The sequence below is a fragment of the Tetrahymena thermophila genome (genome assembly GCF_000189635.1).
Source record: "Tetrahymena thermophila SB210 genomic scaffold scf_8254645, whole genome shotgun sequence".
NCBI classification, from domain to species: Eukaryota; Ciliophora; class Oligohymenophorea; order Hymenostomatida; family Tetrahymenidae; genus Tetrahymena; species Tetrahymena thermophila.
The window spans coordinates 945,682-961,834 of record NW_002476413.1 but is presented as its reverse complement, the minus strand read 5'-3'; the positions used below and the strand labels follow the sequence as shown (position 1 = coordinate 961,834).

The 16,153-nt window shown below is 23.9% G+C and overlaps 3 protein-coding genes across 3 annotated transcripts; 1 reads left to right on the top strand and 2 right to left on the bottom strand. All coding sequences in view use genetic code 6, as the record gives it.

Annotated features, from left to right (window-relative positions):
- Positions 1–394: 394 nt before the first annotated feature.
- TTHERM_00125358 (ubiquitin-activating enzyme E1, putative) lies at positions 395–6,401 on the top strand (the record flags this gene model as incomplete). Its single annotated transcript, XM_001470755.2, has 19 exons — positions 395–571; positions 630–1,111; positions 1,230–1,396; positions 1,482–2,043; positions 2,100–2,178; positions 2,432–2,617; positions 2,679–2,783; positions 2,889–3,124; positions 3,181–3,683; positions 3,738–3,856; positions 3,978–4,097; positions 4,149–4,293; positions 4,349–4,502; positions 4,571–4,767; positions 4,820–4,968; positions 5,023–5,124; positions 5,179–5,415; positions 5,537–5,854; positions 5,910–6,401. 19 exons carry the CDS (start codon positions 395–397, stop codon positions 6,399–6,401), a joined length of 4,530 nt encoding a protein of 1,509 aa, XP_001470805.2.
- Positions 6,402–7,230: 829 nt separating this feature from the next.
- TTHERM_00125380 (kinase domain protein) lies at positions 7,231–11,745 on the bottom strand (the record flags this gene model as incomplete). The annotated part of the gene is made up of 1 exon (XM_001016217.1): positions 7,231–11,745. One exon carries the CDS (start codon positions 11,743–11,745, stop codon positions 7,231–7,233), a length of 4,515 nt encoding a protein of 1,504 aa, XP_001016217.1.
- A 2,163-nt stretch (positions 11,746–13,908) lies between these two features.
- TTHERM_00125390 (transmembrane protein, putative) lies at positions 13,909–14,637 on the bottom strand (the record flags this gene model as incomplete). The annotated part of the gene is made up of 2 exons (XM_001016218.2): positions 13,909–14,363; positions 14,472–14,637. The coding sequence occupies 2 exons, from the start codon at positions 14,635–14,637 to the stop codon at positions 13,909–13,911; spliced, it is 621 nt and encodes a 206-aa protein (XP_001016218.2).
- Positions 14,638–16,153: the final 1,516 nt, after the last annotated feature.

Here is a 16,153-nt window from a genome sequence, read left to right as displayed (position 1 = left end):
TCAAGAAATAAAATTGATTTTAATTTAAGTAAAATTTATATTTTAATCTCTGTTGTTTTTCAATTAAATAATAAAACAAATTAGACTATTTGATCGATTTGCATTTAATTAATTAATAATTTATTTATTTAGAGTCGTTAATTAATTAAAAATATTTATATGATAAATAAACAAATTAGCAAATTAGTTGAAAAAGTTAAGATTTGCTTTTTCAATAATTTCATTTTGCTGATAGATTTGCTTTTTAATTAAATTTTAATGTGAAATAATAAAATTAATTGAGTGGATTATATTTAATAAAAGCAAAAAGTATAGTTTACTTATAATTCAAACAAACAAACAATCAAATAAATAAATATTAGGCACTTTTAAAATATAGAATAAATTGAAAGATATGGAAGGGGAAGTAAAGCAGAAAGAAGAAGCTAAATAAATTTAATTATTGCTTCCTCCTGTACCTAAAGAGGTTAGTTTAGATGAAAATTTACTTTCAAGATAGCTTGCTGTCTATGGAAAAGAATTTTAGGGGAAATTAAGTCAAACAAATGTATTTATTTATGGCATGAGAGGAGTAATTCAATTATGATTTTATGCGAGATTTATTTCTGAAATTATTATAATCTTAAAAGGTTGGTGTAGAAGTTGCTAAAAATATTATTCTAGCAAATCCTCATGTTGTAAAGATTTACGATAAGAATATTTGCACAATTTAAGATATGGGATCTAACTTTTATATTTCAGAGTATGATATCAAAAGTTAAAAGACAAGAGCTAAAGCTTGTCTGCCTCATCTTAAGCAACTCAATTCAAATGTACACGTCTTAGACTATGATGGAGAAATCAATGAGGTTCTTCTTAGTGAATTTAATGTTGTAGTGTTTACTGATTACTATAATAGAGAAAAATTAATTGCATGGAATAAGATGTGCAGAGCAAAGAATATAGGTTTTATTTATGCAGGATTGCTAGGTTTATATGGTTTTTGCTTTGTGGATTTTGGTGAGGATCACAAAATTTTAGATCCAAATGGTGAGGAACCTAAACAAGCCATCATCTCTTCAATCACAAACGATAAAGCTGCTGTAGTTACCTTACTAGAAACAAATCAAAAGTAAAATTAATAGAATAACAATAAAATTTTTACAACTTTATAGATAGATTTTACAAAATATCTAAATATTTATTTAGTTATAATAGCAAAAGATTCAATTAAATTTATTATAAAATAGAAAAAGTCATGGATTTGAAGATGGTGATTATGTTATCTTTAAGGAAGTGGAAGGAATGGATGAAATGAACATTTAAGAGCCTACTCAAGTTAAAATACTAAGCAAGTATTGCTTAGAAATTTAAGTTGATACAACTGAATTTATGCCCTATACAGGAAGGGGGTTAAGTAAATTTAATTTTTCTTCCTCTAACATGATTAAATTTTTATCAATCAATAAAATATAAATCATTTTTTTGAAAAATAAAACTAGTCGAACAAGTAAAAGTACCTATACCTTTTGGATTCAGAAATTTAGAAGAGAGCTTAAGGGTTGGTTATGGATTAAATAATGATAGATTTTAATCTGTTGATTGTGGAAAGGAAGGAAAATAAGAGTAACTTCACGCTATCCTTTAAGGTGTTCTTGCATACGCAAGCAAACATAATGAATAACTCCCTGAATTTAAAAACGAAGATTAAGTGAGTGCAGTCTAACAATAGATTGATATTTTGAATAATTTATATAAAAAAACATAAAATTCTTTAATTGTAAGTGATTTAGATTAAAATCTACTTAGACAAATTTGTTACTTTTCACACTACTAAATAGCTCCTTTAACCAGTTTTTGGGGAGGTATAATTGCTCAAGAAATAGTTAAGTTCACTGGTAAATTTACTCCTTTGTCATAATGGCTCCACATTCATAATTTTGATTTGCTTCCAGAAGCTCATTTAAGAAACCCAAATGTAAATAGAATTCTGACAAATACAAGATATGATGACTATGTTATGATTTTTGGGAGAGATTTTATTGATAAAATTTTGACTTAAAGGTAAATAAACTACAATATTTATAGCATTACACAAAATATTCATTTATTTTTATTAGAGTTTTAATTGTTGGTGCTGGTGCTCTTGGTTGTGAATTTACAAAAATGTTTGCATTAATGGGCATAGCTTGTCATAAAGTAAAACATATTTTTTTAATAGAGATGTACTCTTTATAATTTTGTTTACATATGCCGATTCCGATACTTTAAAAATAGAATATCGAGATTGAATTTTTTGAAAACTTAGAAAGTATTTCCTCAAAGTGAATATGAAAAAAATTAAAAATAAACATTGATATTTTATAAATCTTCTCATACATCTAAATTCCGATATTTTAACACTACTTTATTATTTAATCATCCAACATAAATTGAATACAATTATTTTTAGAAAGGATTTGTTCATATTGCAGACAATGATTCAATTGAAATTTCAAACTTAAACAGATAATTCTTATTCTAGAGGGAAGATATTGGAAAATCAAAATCTTTGGTTGCTTCAGTGAAAGGAAAATAAATTAATAACTCATTTAACATAAAATCTCATAAGCTAGTTTTAGATACTTCAACTGAGAATGTAAATATAAATTAATCTATTCTATTATTATTATAATATGTAACTTTTTTACAAAAACAAGATGTTTGATGATAATTTCTGGATGAACCTAGATTTTGTTGTTAATGCAGTGGATAATGTGAAAGCTCGTCAATATATAGATAAGCAATGCGTATGGTATAATAAGGTAACTTCTATTTATTTTTTTAAATTGAGTTAAATTCCTTTTAATATAAAAATAATTATTTTAAATTTAATGGATTTAATTATTAACTTAAATCTGATAAAATAGGTATTGTTCGAAAGTGGCACTATGGGTGTTAAATGTAATAGCTAAGTCATAATACCTCACTTAACTTAAAGCTATACTGACACAAGAGATCCTGAGGAAGAGTCTATTCCTATTTGCACACTTAAAAATTCTCCTTATTTAATAGAACATTGCATATAATGGGCTATAGATTATTTTGAAGGCACTTTTGTTAAATCTATTAAAGAAATCTAGGAGTTTGTTAAAAATCCTTTAAAGTAATTAATTAAAAATTAGAAAGTTCTTATTTTAATAAATACTTTAACTTATAAAGGTACATATAAAAAAACTAAAGTGAACTAATGCCACAAAGGAGCTCAGAATTTTAAAATAAATTAGAATGGATTAAAAAATTATTACAAATATATAATAATCCAACTTATTAGGAGTGTCTTCACCTTGCTAAGTAGCTTTTCGAAGAAGTTCATAATAACTAAATAGCTTAATTGCTGTTTAATCTTCCATTAGACACTAAAGATTAGTATGGATCTCCTTACTGGAGTGGATAGAAAAGACCACCATAAGTTATCCCTTACGACTCTAATGATGAGCTGCATGTAGAATGGGTTTAAAGTTGTGCAAATATTTTTGCTAAGGCTTTTAATATTTAAATATGTAAAGATCCTAAAGAAATAGCTAAAATTTCTAATTAATTAAAAGTTGAAACTTTTATTCCTAAAAAGCTAAACATAAACGAAATAGAATAGAATTAAGCAGAACAAGTTAACTTAGATGAAAGCGAAATAAAGTGCAATTTGTTGATCGAGCAAATAAAAAGTAAATAAAATCATATTATTTTTAAAGTTGAATTTTATTTATTATTATCTGAAGATGAATTACCTAAAAAATTGGTGGACCTCAAACAAGTAGAGTTTGAAAAAGACGATCCAACAAACTATCATATTGAAATGGTATCAGCAATATCTAATCTTAGAGCTAGAAATTATAAGGTAAAAGAGAAAACAATAATAAATGAAATTTTAAATTGAATTTATTGATTATTCATCAAAATTTTTTATCTTTTAAAATAATTTTATTAATTTAAATTAAATTAACCATTTGAATAAATAGATTAAAGAAGTTGAAAAAATGAAAGTGAAAGTAATTGCTGGGAAGATTATTCCTGCTTTAGCTACTACTACTGCTATGATAGTAGGAACAGTTGGTATAGAGATAATTAAGTATATTATGGTAAATAACATTTATTAATTAGCTTGAAATTTTTTTAATGTATTTTTTTAGTAAAAACCTATAACAGCTATGAGAAATACTTTTATGAATTTAGCTCTACCTTTGTGGGTCTTTTGTGATCCTGTAGAGCCCTACAAAAACAATGATACTGACTATGATTTAGAATATCTAGGTCCAGTTAAAGCAATTCCAAAAGGTTTTTAAATAATATTTTTTATTTTAAATAAATTTAAAACTGATAAAATAACAAGGTTTTACGAAATGGGATTTTATAATTATTAATGGTCCAATGAGAGTAAGTGAATTTAGAGATTATTTTTTGGAACACTATGATGTTATTATAAACAAAATTTATTATGAAAATAAATTTTTGTTTGATCAAAATGAGTAAGATGCCTAACAACAGTAACAATTAATTAATTTTTGATTAATAAAAATTCGATAAATAAATATATTTGAAATAATAAAAATAGTGAGTAAATGGATATTTAAGATTTATTTGAATTAGTCTTTGAAAACAAGATTCCTGAATATAAGCAATACTTGAAATTTGGAATATATGCTTCTGATAGAAAAGGAAATGAATGCAAAATGCCTTTCGTAAAATATTCTTATAAAGGAGAAACCTTAAAAACTGAGTCCGACCTTTTATCAGAAAGTGCTTCTGAAGGTAGCTATTTTTATAATACTAATTAGAATTATTTTAAATTCTTTATAAACAGCTCTCGAGTAAGCAGAATAAAACATGAAGCCTAAATCAAATTTATCTCCCAGCAAATAAAAAAGACTTGAATAATACTTAGAGGATTAAATTAAAGAGTTCTTAAACTAATTAATTATAGATGCTCTTAAAGAAAGGCCTCATAGTTTCGTAAAAATTACTTTTTAATCTTGTACATATAAAAATTCAGTAATTTAAAATTAGCTTAAATTCAGCTATGAATGGTTGCAGCTCTATAAAAATAATTAATATTATATCCCTTAACAAATTCATTAAGCATCCGATTTAAGCCCATAGGAACTAGAAGTATTTATTTATTTGATTGAATTATTTTTAAAATTAATTAAATTTAATTTAAAGCTGCAAATGAAAGAATATTTAAGAGACCATGTTGATATTTACATTGAAGAATTAGTTTTTGATTTAATTACTAAAAGACCTCCATAGCCTCTTGATTTTGCAATTAAATGGTTCTTCTAAAAGCATAAAGATGATAGACTTCATATTATCAAAGAGTAATAAGAGGCACCTGGAGAAGAACCTATTGTTATAGAATTCAAATCTAGTTCTGTTGAGGAATTCGAGTCATACAATTAAGTAATAAATTTAATTTGACTAAAATTTATTATTATTTGATAAATTAAAATTTTGTTTATTGAATTTCTAATTAATTAATTAATTTATATTTTTTAAATTGCATTAAAATATTTTTAATTAGGAGTATGAAGAGTCCAGATTAAAGTTGCAAGAATTGGAAAACAAGTAAGAAGAAGAAGAAAAATAAAAATAAAAAAAATCTGATAAAGTATTGGAAAATCACTAAATAGAGCTTGCTTAACATTACGAATAATATGGGCTGATCTGCATGAAATTTAATAAAACACAAGAAGCTATAACTTATTTGAAGAAAAGTTTGTTCACAATAATAAAATTTGAAGATAAAGCAAATTCTATGGAGGCCTCTAGAATTAACTTCAATCTTGCAGAGTTATTTGATAGATAGTAATAATATATAGAGGCATTTAGGTTCTATAAAGTAATTCTATTTAAATAAAATATATAAATTGTAAAATTTGTAATTTATATTATAGGAAGCTCTTTGGCTACAAGAATAAATTTTAGGAGAAGATAGAATTGAGAGCGTTGAAATACTTTAGAGAATTGGGTTGATCCTTTAAAAACACAGAAAATATAACTCAGCCTTACAAAATTTCCAAAAAAGCTATAATATTATGAAAAATAATTTCAATTATGAATGTCCTCAAGTAATAAATCCCTTGATAAATTTAGCTAACTGCTTGTTGAATCTAAGAAAATTTGATGATGCTCTTACTTACTATAAAAAAGTACTAAGGATGTATGAGAGAAATAATTAAATGGAAGAGACTGTTGAAAATGTTTCGTTTCTCTACAACATGAGTCTTGCTGCAGAAAATTGTAGATTTTTCTCAGATGCTATTAACCTGATGAATGAAGCATTAGATATGGTCTAAATTTGTTCTCCTAAAAATAACTCTATCTTAAATAAAATTAATGATAGAATTAGATAGCTCCATCAACTTTATGATTCTATTTCGAAATGAAAATCTTTATTTATTTTTATTAGTAAATTTATGTTATTTTACTGAATTAATGACATTAAAATTGAAGTAAATTAAAAAAATTCTAATTTATTAATTAATTTTACATCAAAATTTATGAATTAAATAAACAAATATCAGTTTTAGATTGAATTAATTTACCTTTTGTAAAAATTAAATATTTGGGATACTTATATCAATTAAGGAAATCAAATTTAACTTTGAAAAATTATTTAATAAAATACTAAAAAAGAATTAAAAATTTTTTTAAATATTAGAAATGCTGTGAAAAAACAATTTTATTTATTGTTTAAAATTAATTTTATTTAATGATAAAAGTCATTCAATATTAATAATAAATAAAGATAAAGTTACCCTATTTTATTTTTCAATTTATTTATTTTTCTCAAAAAATTTTTTAGTTTTTTATAAAATTTATGTTAATTATTTAGTCTAATTTTATATTTGTCAACCTTTCATTTACCATGCAGACGACAGAAAATAACATATTTATAGATGTTTATATCAATCAAATTAATGAAATTAAGATCCTGGAAAAATTATTAAATAAAATATTTGTAAATAGTAAAAAATTTTACTTAGAAATATATCGCAAACATATTTAATTAATTGAAAATAATTTAATTTAATTTAATTTAATGAAAAAGTAAGTGATTCAATAGTTAATAGCAAAGTTGATATACTTTTTACATTGCAAATTTGTTTATTTTTTTATTAAAAATATAATTATATTTTATAAAATGTTTATTTATTATTTAGTGTAATTTTAATTTAATCAATCAGTTATTTAATATACCATACAATTAATTATTCAGTCTTCGTCTGTATCTTTTTAAACTAAAAACGTGGGCGGGCGAGCAAGTAGTCTAGTATTGAATACGGTAGGTTAATCTGGTTTTGTTTATAAGTACATATGCTATTGGCTCATTCTAGCAGGATTTATTATTGATGGTATTGAATCAGTATTAGATTGAGTAATCAATTACCCATCATGTGATTATCTAAATTTTGTTCTTTCGTCTTACAAATATTAAAAGCTCTCATTTCTAGCAGAAAGAGGGGGCATTTTATAATCATTATTATTATAATTTCCTTTTATTTCGCTGCTACCTCCCTTTGATTTTTTCTTTTTTTTCTTAACATCTATTGATTTATTTAGAGTATTGAATTTTTTATTTTCTTTACTTTTTCTGTCAGTGCCATTCAACGGAGGGGACTGCTTTCTTCTATCAGTAGCAGGAGGTAGGCTTGTTGCTATACTTCTCAAAGGAGGTATAATTGGCTTATTTTTATTAATAATTCTAGGCTATTGCTCTTTATAAACAGGCTAATAAGAAGGTTGGTTTCCTAAAGAATTTATTGAATTTTCAGGTGTTTCTTCTACCACAATAGTATTTCCATTTAATTAAATCTTTTGTTTGATTCTATTATGGATATTAGAAACTGGAGATTCCATTTTTTAATTTGGATTTTAGTTGTTTCTATCATTTGTATTTATTAAAGCTGATTTTATAGTCGAATGGTCCGTGTTTATTCGAGGAGTTCTAAAATTCAATGAAGGATTCGTCTCATTATTATCATAATTATTTTAAGGATAGAAACTTTACTTTGAGTCATACATTTAAGGAGAAACTTTACTGCTATTATGATTCTGCTAAGGCTACTGTGAATATCTTGTATTAACAATAATATTGCTATTTGGAGTGCTAAGTTAATTGTTCTTGAATCTGTAGTGAGAATAGCCTTACCTTTATCTATATATTTCGTTAAACTCGATTTCTTATTATAAAATGTTGGAAATCATCTACTATCGTTACATAGATTCTGGTAGGATAACAATATTACCTTAATTGTTATTGTTATTCATATTACCTTAGTTTGCTTTTTTATCATCAAGGGACTAATCTGTTTAAATAAGTTTACTAGATGATTTAGGCTACTTTAATGGTTTTTTGGAAGATTCATTTTAAGAGTCTTCTTTTTAAAGTCTGATATTCTCATCAGATTCTTTTGGTTGTTGTTGTTGTTGCTACTAATATTTTTTTTGCTTCTCTAATTCAGCGATTTTCTTTTAGTCTTCTCCTTTTTTCTTAGCAAGTTCCTTTTCTTTTTCTTCTAGCTCTTTTAGTTTTTGTCTTTCGAGTTCTTTTTACTTCATTAGATCTTATAGCTCTTTCTTCTTTTGCTTTTCAATCTCTTGAAGCCTTTTTTCTTCCTCTCTTTATTTATTTTATTTCTCTTACTCATCTCTTTGTCTTTTTTCTTCAATTTCTTTTAACTTAGCAAGTTCTTATTCCTTCAACTAATTTAATTCCATTTCTTTCTTTTTCTAATTTTCTAATTCTCTCTTTTTTTATTCCTCAAATTCACGTTATTTTTCTTCATCAGCTTTTTTTTATTTCTCTAATTCCTACTCCTTCTATTTAAGTAACTCTTATTTTTTCTATATTTCCTCCTATTCTCTTTATCTCTACTATTCTAACTCCTCTTATTTTTTCTTTCTATCAAGCTCAGCCTATTCCTTTTGCTTTTAAAGCTCTTCTTCTTTTTTTTTCAGCTCTTATAACATTTATTCTTCTTTTTTTCTGGCTTCTTCTTAAATTTAGAGTTATTAATTTTTCAATGCTTCTTATGCTAATTTTTCCTTTCTTTCAAGTTCAGCTGCTATCTCTTTTTACTTTCTCTCTTGCTCAGCTAGTTATTCTTACTTTTCTTTAAGCTATCGAATCTCTTCTTCTTTAGCCTTTTAGTCTTGTAATTATTTTTGTTTGGTGATTTCTTCATCTTCTTTCTTTTTTTTAAGAAGCTCTTCTTACAATTTTTTTATTTTTTCTTGCTCCTCTTCAAGTTATTTACGGAGCTTCTCTTCAGCTTCTTTTTGTGCTTTCAACAATTTTTATTGTTCTTCCTATTTTTATTAATTTTCTTTTTTTGCTAACTCTTCTCTAAGCTTTCTATCTTCTTCCTCCTTTAACTTAAGAGCCTCTTCTTTTTTCTTTAGCTCTTATTCTAACTTCAGCTTTTCTTCTTCCTTTTTTTTCAGTTCCTCATCTTTTTTCCTTTATTCTTCTTCCTTCTTTTTTAATTCATCTTCCTTCTACTTCTACTATTGCTCAAATTATTTTCGAAGCTACTCTTCAATCCTTTTTTATTCTTCCTCAATTTTTTTCTTCATTTCTTATTCCTATTTCAATTTCTAAGCTTCAAATTATTTTTATCTTTCCTGCTCACGCTTATTTTACTCTTCTTCCATTTATCTTTTTAATTCTAACTCTTTTTTCTTTTACTCTTCTTCAAGCTTTTTTCTAAGCTCCTCTTCCAATTTTTTCTTCTTTTCATCATCTTAGATTTATTTTAATTCATCATCCTTCTTTTTTTGTAAATCATCTTTCTTTCTTTTCTCTTCTTCATCTCTTTACCTTTTCTCCTCATCCTCTTTTTTTTTCTTATCATCTAAATCTCTTTTTATCTTTTCATCTTCATTTCTCTTTTTCTTTTCTTCATCATCTCTCTTTTTCTTTTCTTCATCATCTCTCTTTTTCTTTTCTTCTTCTTCATCTCTCTTTTTCTTTTCTTCCTCATCTCTCTTTCTCTTTTCTTCTTCATCTCTTTTTTTCTTTTCAGCTTCATCTCTCAATTTTTTTTCTTCGTAATCCTTTTTCCTTTTTTCCTCTTCGTCTCTCCTCTTCTTTTCTTCATCAGCTTACTTTCTCAAATCTTCTTCTAATTTTCTTTTTTTTTCATCATCAGTTTTATGTTTATTTTCTTCACTAAAGATTTTTTAAAGGTGTTAGAAAGAAGTTAAATGATCTTAGATATTTTTTTCTTTGTCAGGAACATCTATAAAGAAACCTTTTCCAGGAGTATTATTATTATTATTATTTTTTTAGAAAGAATTGTTATTTGATCTCCTATTACTTAAAGGTGTCATCCTGTCTTATATAATTTATGGTTTTAAATTATCATCATTATCAAAGAGTAAACTATTTTATTTATATCTTTAAGGTGTTTATGGTTTTTGAGAGCTTTGAAGCCTTAAGTTATTTTAAGTATTAGAAGCAGATGAATAATTTCTTGGATGTTGAGATTTATTATATTATTAAGCACCTTAATTGTTGTCTATTGAAGGATTATTTTACTTTCCATTTTAAATTTTTTCTCTAAGCTAAGACATACCATCATTATTCAAGCTAGTTTCCTCAGCAATGGTTCTCATTTGTTCATCAAATGTTTTTTTAGAGACATTAAATTTTGGAGATAAATCATTAGGGCTGTCTTCATAAAGGTTTATACTTGGGGTTTCATCTTAATAGTAATAATTTGGTGAACCGTTGTTTATATTTCCATAACGTTTATTTCTATTTCTTAAAGAATAAGGTGTCATTCTTTGAGATTTTAATGAAAGAGGAGAGTTGCTTATACTTGACTTTGAAGATGGTCTAAAAGAGGGATAAACCTAATTCAAATAATTTTATACTTGTTAAATGGTAGCTCTTTTTTCAGGGTCATAAACTAGAAGTTACGGGATGAGATTTACTAATTTTTAATCGCAATTACTTAAATATTTATCAATATCAACTGGTGATGTATCTGGCAGCTGATGATATATATTACGGTAAATTATTTCTTAAGGTCTTCCTAAGAAAAGAGAATATTTAAGCATTTGATTTGTTTCATCTTCTGACTCTAAAACAGGCTTTCGTGCTAATAACTCTAATATAATACATCCTAATTGAAACATATCTTCGCTTTTCATATTTTCAACATCATATCCTATTATTCTTTCAGGGGCACGATACTAAACACCTTCTTAGGGTAGAGGCACAGCTTTTATTTGTAACTTTTCATTAATTAAAAAATTTCTGGTGCTTAATTCAGTGTGGGCTAGGTTTTGAGAGTGAAGAAATGAAATGAAATTAACTATCTGCTTTATTATTTATTCTAAATCATGAGATACATCTTATTACTGATAAATATAAGATTGCAATGTCATAAGCATGGGTTCAGCAATAAAGATGTTATCTTCCTGATGTATTTAAAGAATATTTTCATGATTCATGCTGCTTATATCAAAATTATTGATGTCTGATGGAACAACTTGAGTGAAATACATACATTTGTTAACATTTTCAACTCTTTTAATAAGATAGTATTGATTCTCATAAATAATATGCACATCCCGTAAGCTGTCTTGTAAGAAATTTAAATGGCTTGAGTTATTTAGACTCTTTTGAAGCTAATTTGATTTTGCAAATAGTCTCCGCTTAAAATTTTGGTTCAAAGAAACTTTCCTATACTCCTCGCCTACATCCTATTAACCTATCATAATGTGATATTTTCTTTGAATAATATATAAGTCACTTTTTTGGTATTTTACTTACTTGTAAATTAAGAAAAAAGATATCAAGCTTATCCATCCATCCAAGCAAAATTAATTAAACACAACCAAAAGTTTTTTTGTTATAACTTTTTAAAAATGCTCACAAAAATGAAAAATAAAGAGAAATTTTAGCTGATTAAGTTTGCAAATTAACCAATAAATAATCTGAATTAAAAATGATGTTAACCACAAATAACAAATAACTTTTCAAAATAATTCTTATTAATTAATCTTTAATCAATAGATATATTTTTTATTAACTTTATTTCATTAATTTAATTTAACAAAATAAATCAAGTAAACATGCAATTTTTAACTTTCTTTTCTTCAATTTATTATTTGTTATTATTAACAATTTATTATTAATAATCATTTATTTCAATACTTATCTGCATAAGTATGATGAATGAATTTAATTGAAAACTAACCATTTAATAAATCATAATAAATAGTAATAACGAAATTTGTATGACAAAATCAATCAACACAATCTAATAATTAAGCAAGTATTTCTTTTATCAAATTAAAAATATTTAAAATTTAATAACTTCAATTCATTTCAAAGGTAAATATTAATTTAATTGAGCGATTTAATAATATCATAGCTTTGAAAGAATAGAAAGAAGTTAGTTGTGATTAGTAAATAACTTTTAACTTTTAAATAAAAAAAATGTTAAGTAGCAAAAATAAATTAGCAATTTCAACAAATATTTTTGCATATTATTTTTAGCATTTAAAATAATTTATTATTTAATCTAGCTTTTTTTCTTTTAAAATGATGTTTTTAAATAATAAAATAAAATTATTTTTGATATTTTATATTTTCATATGATAGAAAATAGAAAATGTTCTAAATTTTGTAAGTGAAAGTTGAACAAATTCAAAAATCTGTACACTGTCTTTCTTTTCTTTTTTATTTTTTCATGATAATATCACAAGCCTTGTTTACTCGTATAGAGTAAGATTAAATTAGACTATTTTTAGATTCATTAAAAATTAAAAAGTTTTTATGTAATGTCAAATGTTTAAATGCTTGAATGTAATTAAAATTTTAGATAAAAAAAATTGCCTAAATTTATTAATTACTAGCAATCATTTTTTATCAATCATTTATTTATAGTGCTCTGAAAAAAATTTATTGTTTTTTAGATGATTTTAAAAACATTATGTAAACTTTGGCTTTGAAATTTCTACTTAAACAAACATATTAAAAATTCAATAACTTTTAATAAATTTAAATAGATATTTTAGAATCATTAATATAGAATTAAATAGTATTTTTCATACTATGAAGTAAAGAAATATTCATTTTATATTATAAGAATATTAATTTTAAAAATGTTCTCATTTCTTAAACAGAAGCAGCTTTTTATTTAGGCTTACAAAGATTCAAACATTTAATTATATAATTTTAAATCTAAAGATAGCCAGCTCCTTACAATATATTACACTATCACTATTTTAAATTTGTTATATTTATTATTTTCTAATACATATATAATAAAACTCTTCTGTAAATTAATAGAATTATAACTTAAATGCTTTTTAAAATATTCATCATTTTTTAGTTACACATTTCAAATACTCTAACTTAAAAAATAATTAAAATATTACATGAAAATTATTTGCCAAATAGAAACAAGCTTTATTAACTTTTATAGAGAAACTAATATAAAATTATATAATAGTAAATGTAAAATCAACCAGCTCTCTTAAGCAATTAATATTTTGAACCAGCATTTTTTTAAATTTTTGTTGATTGCTTTTCTATTTTTGTTGATTGTTTACGTATTTTATTATTTTTCTTATCAACTTAAAAAGGTTAACATCATATAGTTACACGTTTGAAATACAACAACTTAAAGAATAATTAAAATATTACATGAAAATTATTTTTCAAATAGAAACAAGCTTTATAAAATTTTATAGAGAGACTTAAAAATATAAAATTAAATAATAGTAAATGCAAAATCAACCAGCTTTCTTATAAGCAATTAATATTTTGCACCAGCATATTTTTTTTAATTTTTGTTGATTGCTTTTCTATTTTGTTGATTACTTATGTATTTAATTGATTTGCTTATCAAGTTAAAAAAATTAACATCATATTCAAATTTAATTCTGCTCAAGTTATTCGTATATTTTCATCATTTCCTAAAGCTTCTACTTTTCAATAAATTGCTTCTTTTGTGCAAAAAACTTTCTAAAGAAGATTAAGTATACTATTTGAGTAGGAATTATAGATATAAAAATAATTTTTCTTATTTAATACAGAATGCGCCATGAGTTAACAAATAGGTACATATCTGGGTCTGGTTAATTTTCAGGATCATTTTTTTCTTCAAGATTTTTCACGTATAAATAATTTTAAGCCATGAAGTTGTTTAAATCAGATGCTCCATAAAGGAATAAAAAAGCGAAATTGATCCATACTGTAGATGAAATAAATGAAAGAGCAACTAATATTCTAGATATTTTGCTTTCAAATTATACATGTGAAAAGAAAAATCCAAGTAAAGTCACGAAGAAGCAGAAAAACTCCACTTTAATCAATATATCATTTGCTTTTATTTAAAAAATGAACATAATTTTATTTTCCTACAATCATTTTTGTTTGTTTTCTAACAATGTGAGAAATGATTATATCAATTTAAATAGGATAACTAAAATACCTCCAAATATTTCAGAATATTATTTATCTAAAGCGAGATCACTATCAATAGATTTGTTGAAGGAATAATAATTTTGAATCATTTTATTCCCTTGTAAGGCAGCAAGGATCATAGCCAAAGAGATAAAAACTGCTAAAAGGAATAAAACTAGCTTGATTTTAGTCATAAATTTAAAAGTTTGTCAAGTTATAATCTAAAAATTTAAATAAAATAAATATATTATATGCATTAAGTACTTTCAAATACTAAAATTCACAAATTTTTACAATAGTAAGGGTATAAAAATCATGTAAAGCTATCTAATTATATTAAATGTGTATTAATTAAATGTTTTATCAGTAAAAATAGTTTTTTATCTGAGCACAAGTATTATTAAAAATATATAATGTTATCAATAATTTATAAGAAGAAACTAAAATTTAATATATTTATTTATCTTATTTATTTTTCTAGCAAATAAGAGAGTAAATTTATAAAATACTCATTTGCTTTGAGAGTTACTCGATTTTAATTGTAATCTTATTTTATAACTTAAACAAACAAAATTGTAAAATTTAAATCTTGTTTGGAAATTTAAGTAATAAAAAAAATAATAGCTGATTCATTTTTGGATAGCCTCTTTTTATTAATAAAAATAATGTTCAAAAGTTTAAAATTTTTTAAATAAGTGGTATATTATTTTAATGGTTTAAAAAGAATAATATTTTGCTAACGAATCTAATTCATCAAGTCCTATTTTTAAAAAAGTAAATTGATAAGATTTGATTAAATTATAAATAATTTTCTAATATAAAAACAAATCTCTATTAGTATTCTCTGTAAACGCGGAAATTGTAAAACAAGTAATTTAAAGAGAAAATAACAATTTTCAAAAGTTAAATTTGCAGTAACAACTCTTTTAAGCACAAATATTTTTGCATTTTCATTTTTTCTAATTAAAGTTTAAAAATTTTTTAATCCATTATGTATCATTTTATTGCTTTATTTATGATTGAAAAAGCTGTCTTGTTTTTTTTGTATATCAATTTAAAACAATTAATTAATTTTTGCTTATATTCTTAATAATTTGTCATCTCTCTCACGATTTAAGGATGCAATTATCAATAAATTTTTTTATTTTTTTGTTTATCTGTAAAAACAAAATGAACAAGATTAACAAAGTTATCCCAACGAAATAGCTCGAAATAAATATTATTTTGATACTAAAATCCAATTTTTTGTTTAATTCTTATAAAATTTAATATAAATTCAAGGAATAAAATAAAAACTAATTTATTCAATTATTAATTAAAGGTGAATTAATTAATCTCCAAGAAATTCACTTTATCAAATCGAATATTTATTCCTAATGTTAATATAAGGTAATTACTTTTGACTATTTTTGAGGACTAACAAATATAGTTAAGACCTAATGATGTACATAATACATGGACATATAAAGCTATTAAAACAGAATTGTATTTTAAGCAATACTTTTAAGTATCCATTTATTGATATATGATATAGTAAGATATTGAAAAAGACGAACTCCCCAATTTACAAACAGAAAAAAATCCTCTTTAACTTTAATTAGATTGAGAAAAAACAAAATGCACTTCTTGGATTGATAATTTTCGCAAAATTATAGTTTTACGATCTATTAGTTTTTTCATAGAAAAATACCAGATTAATCTCTATTATGA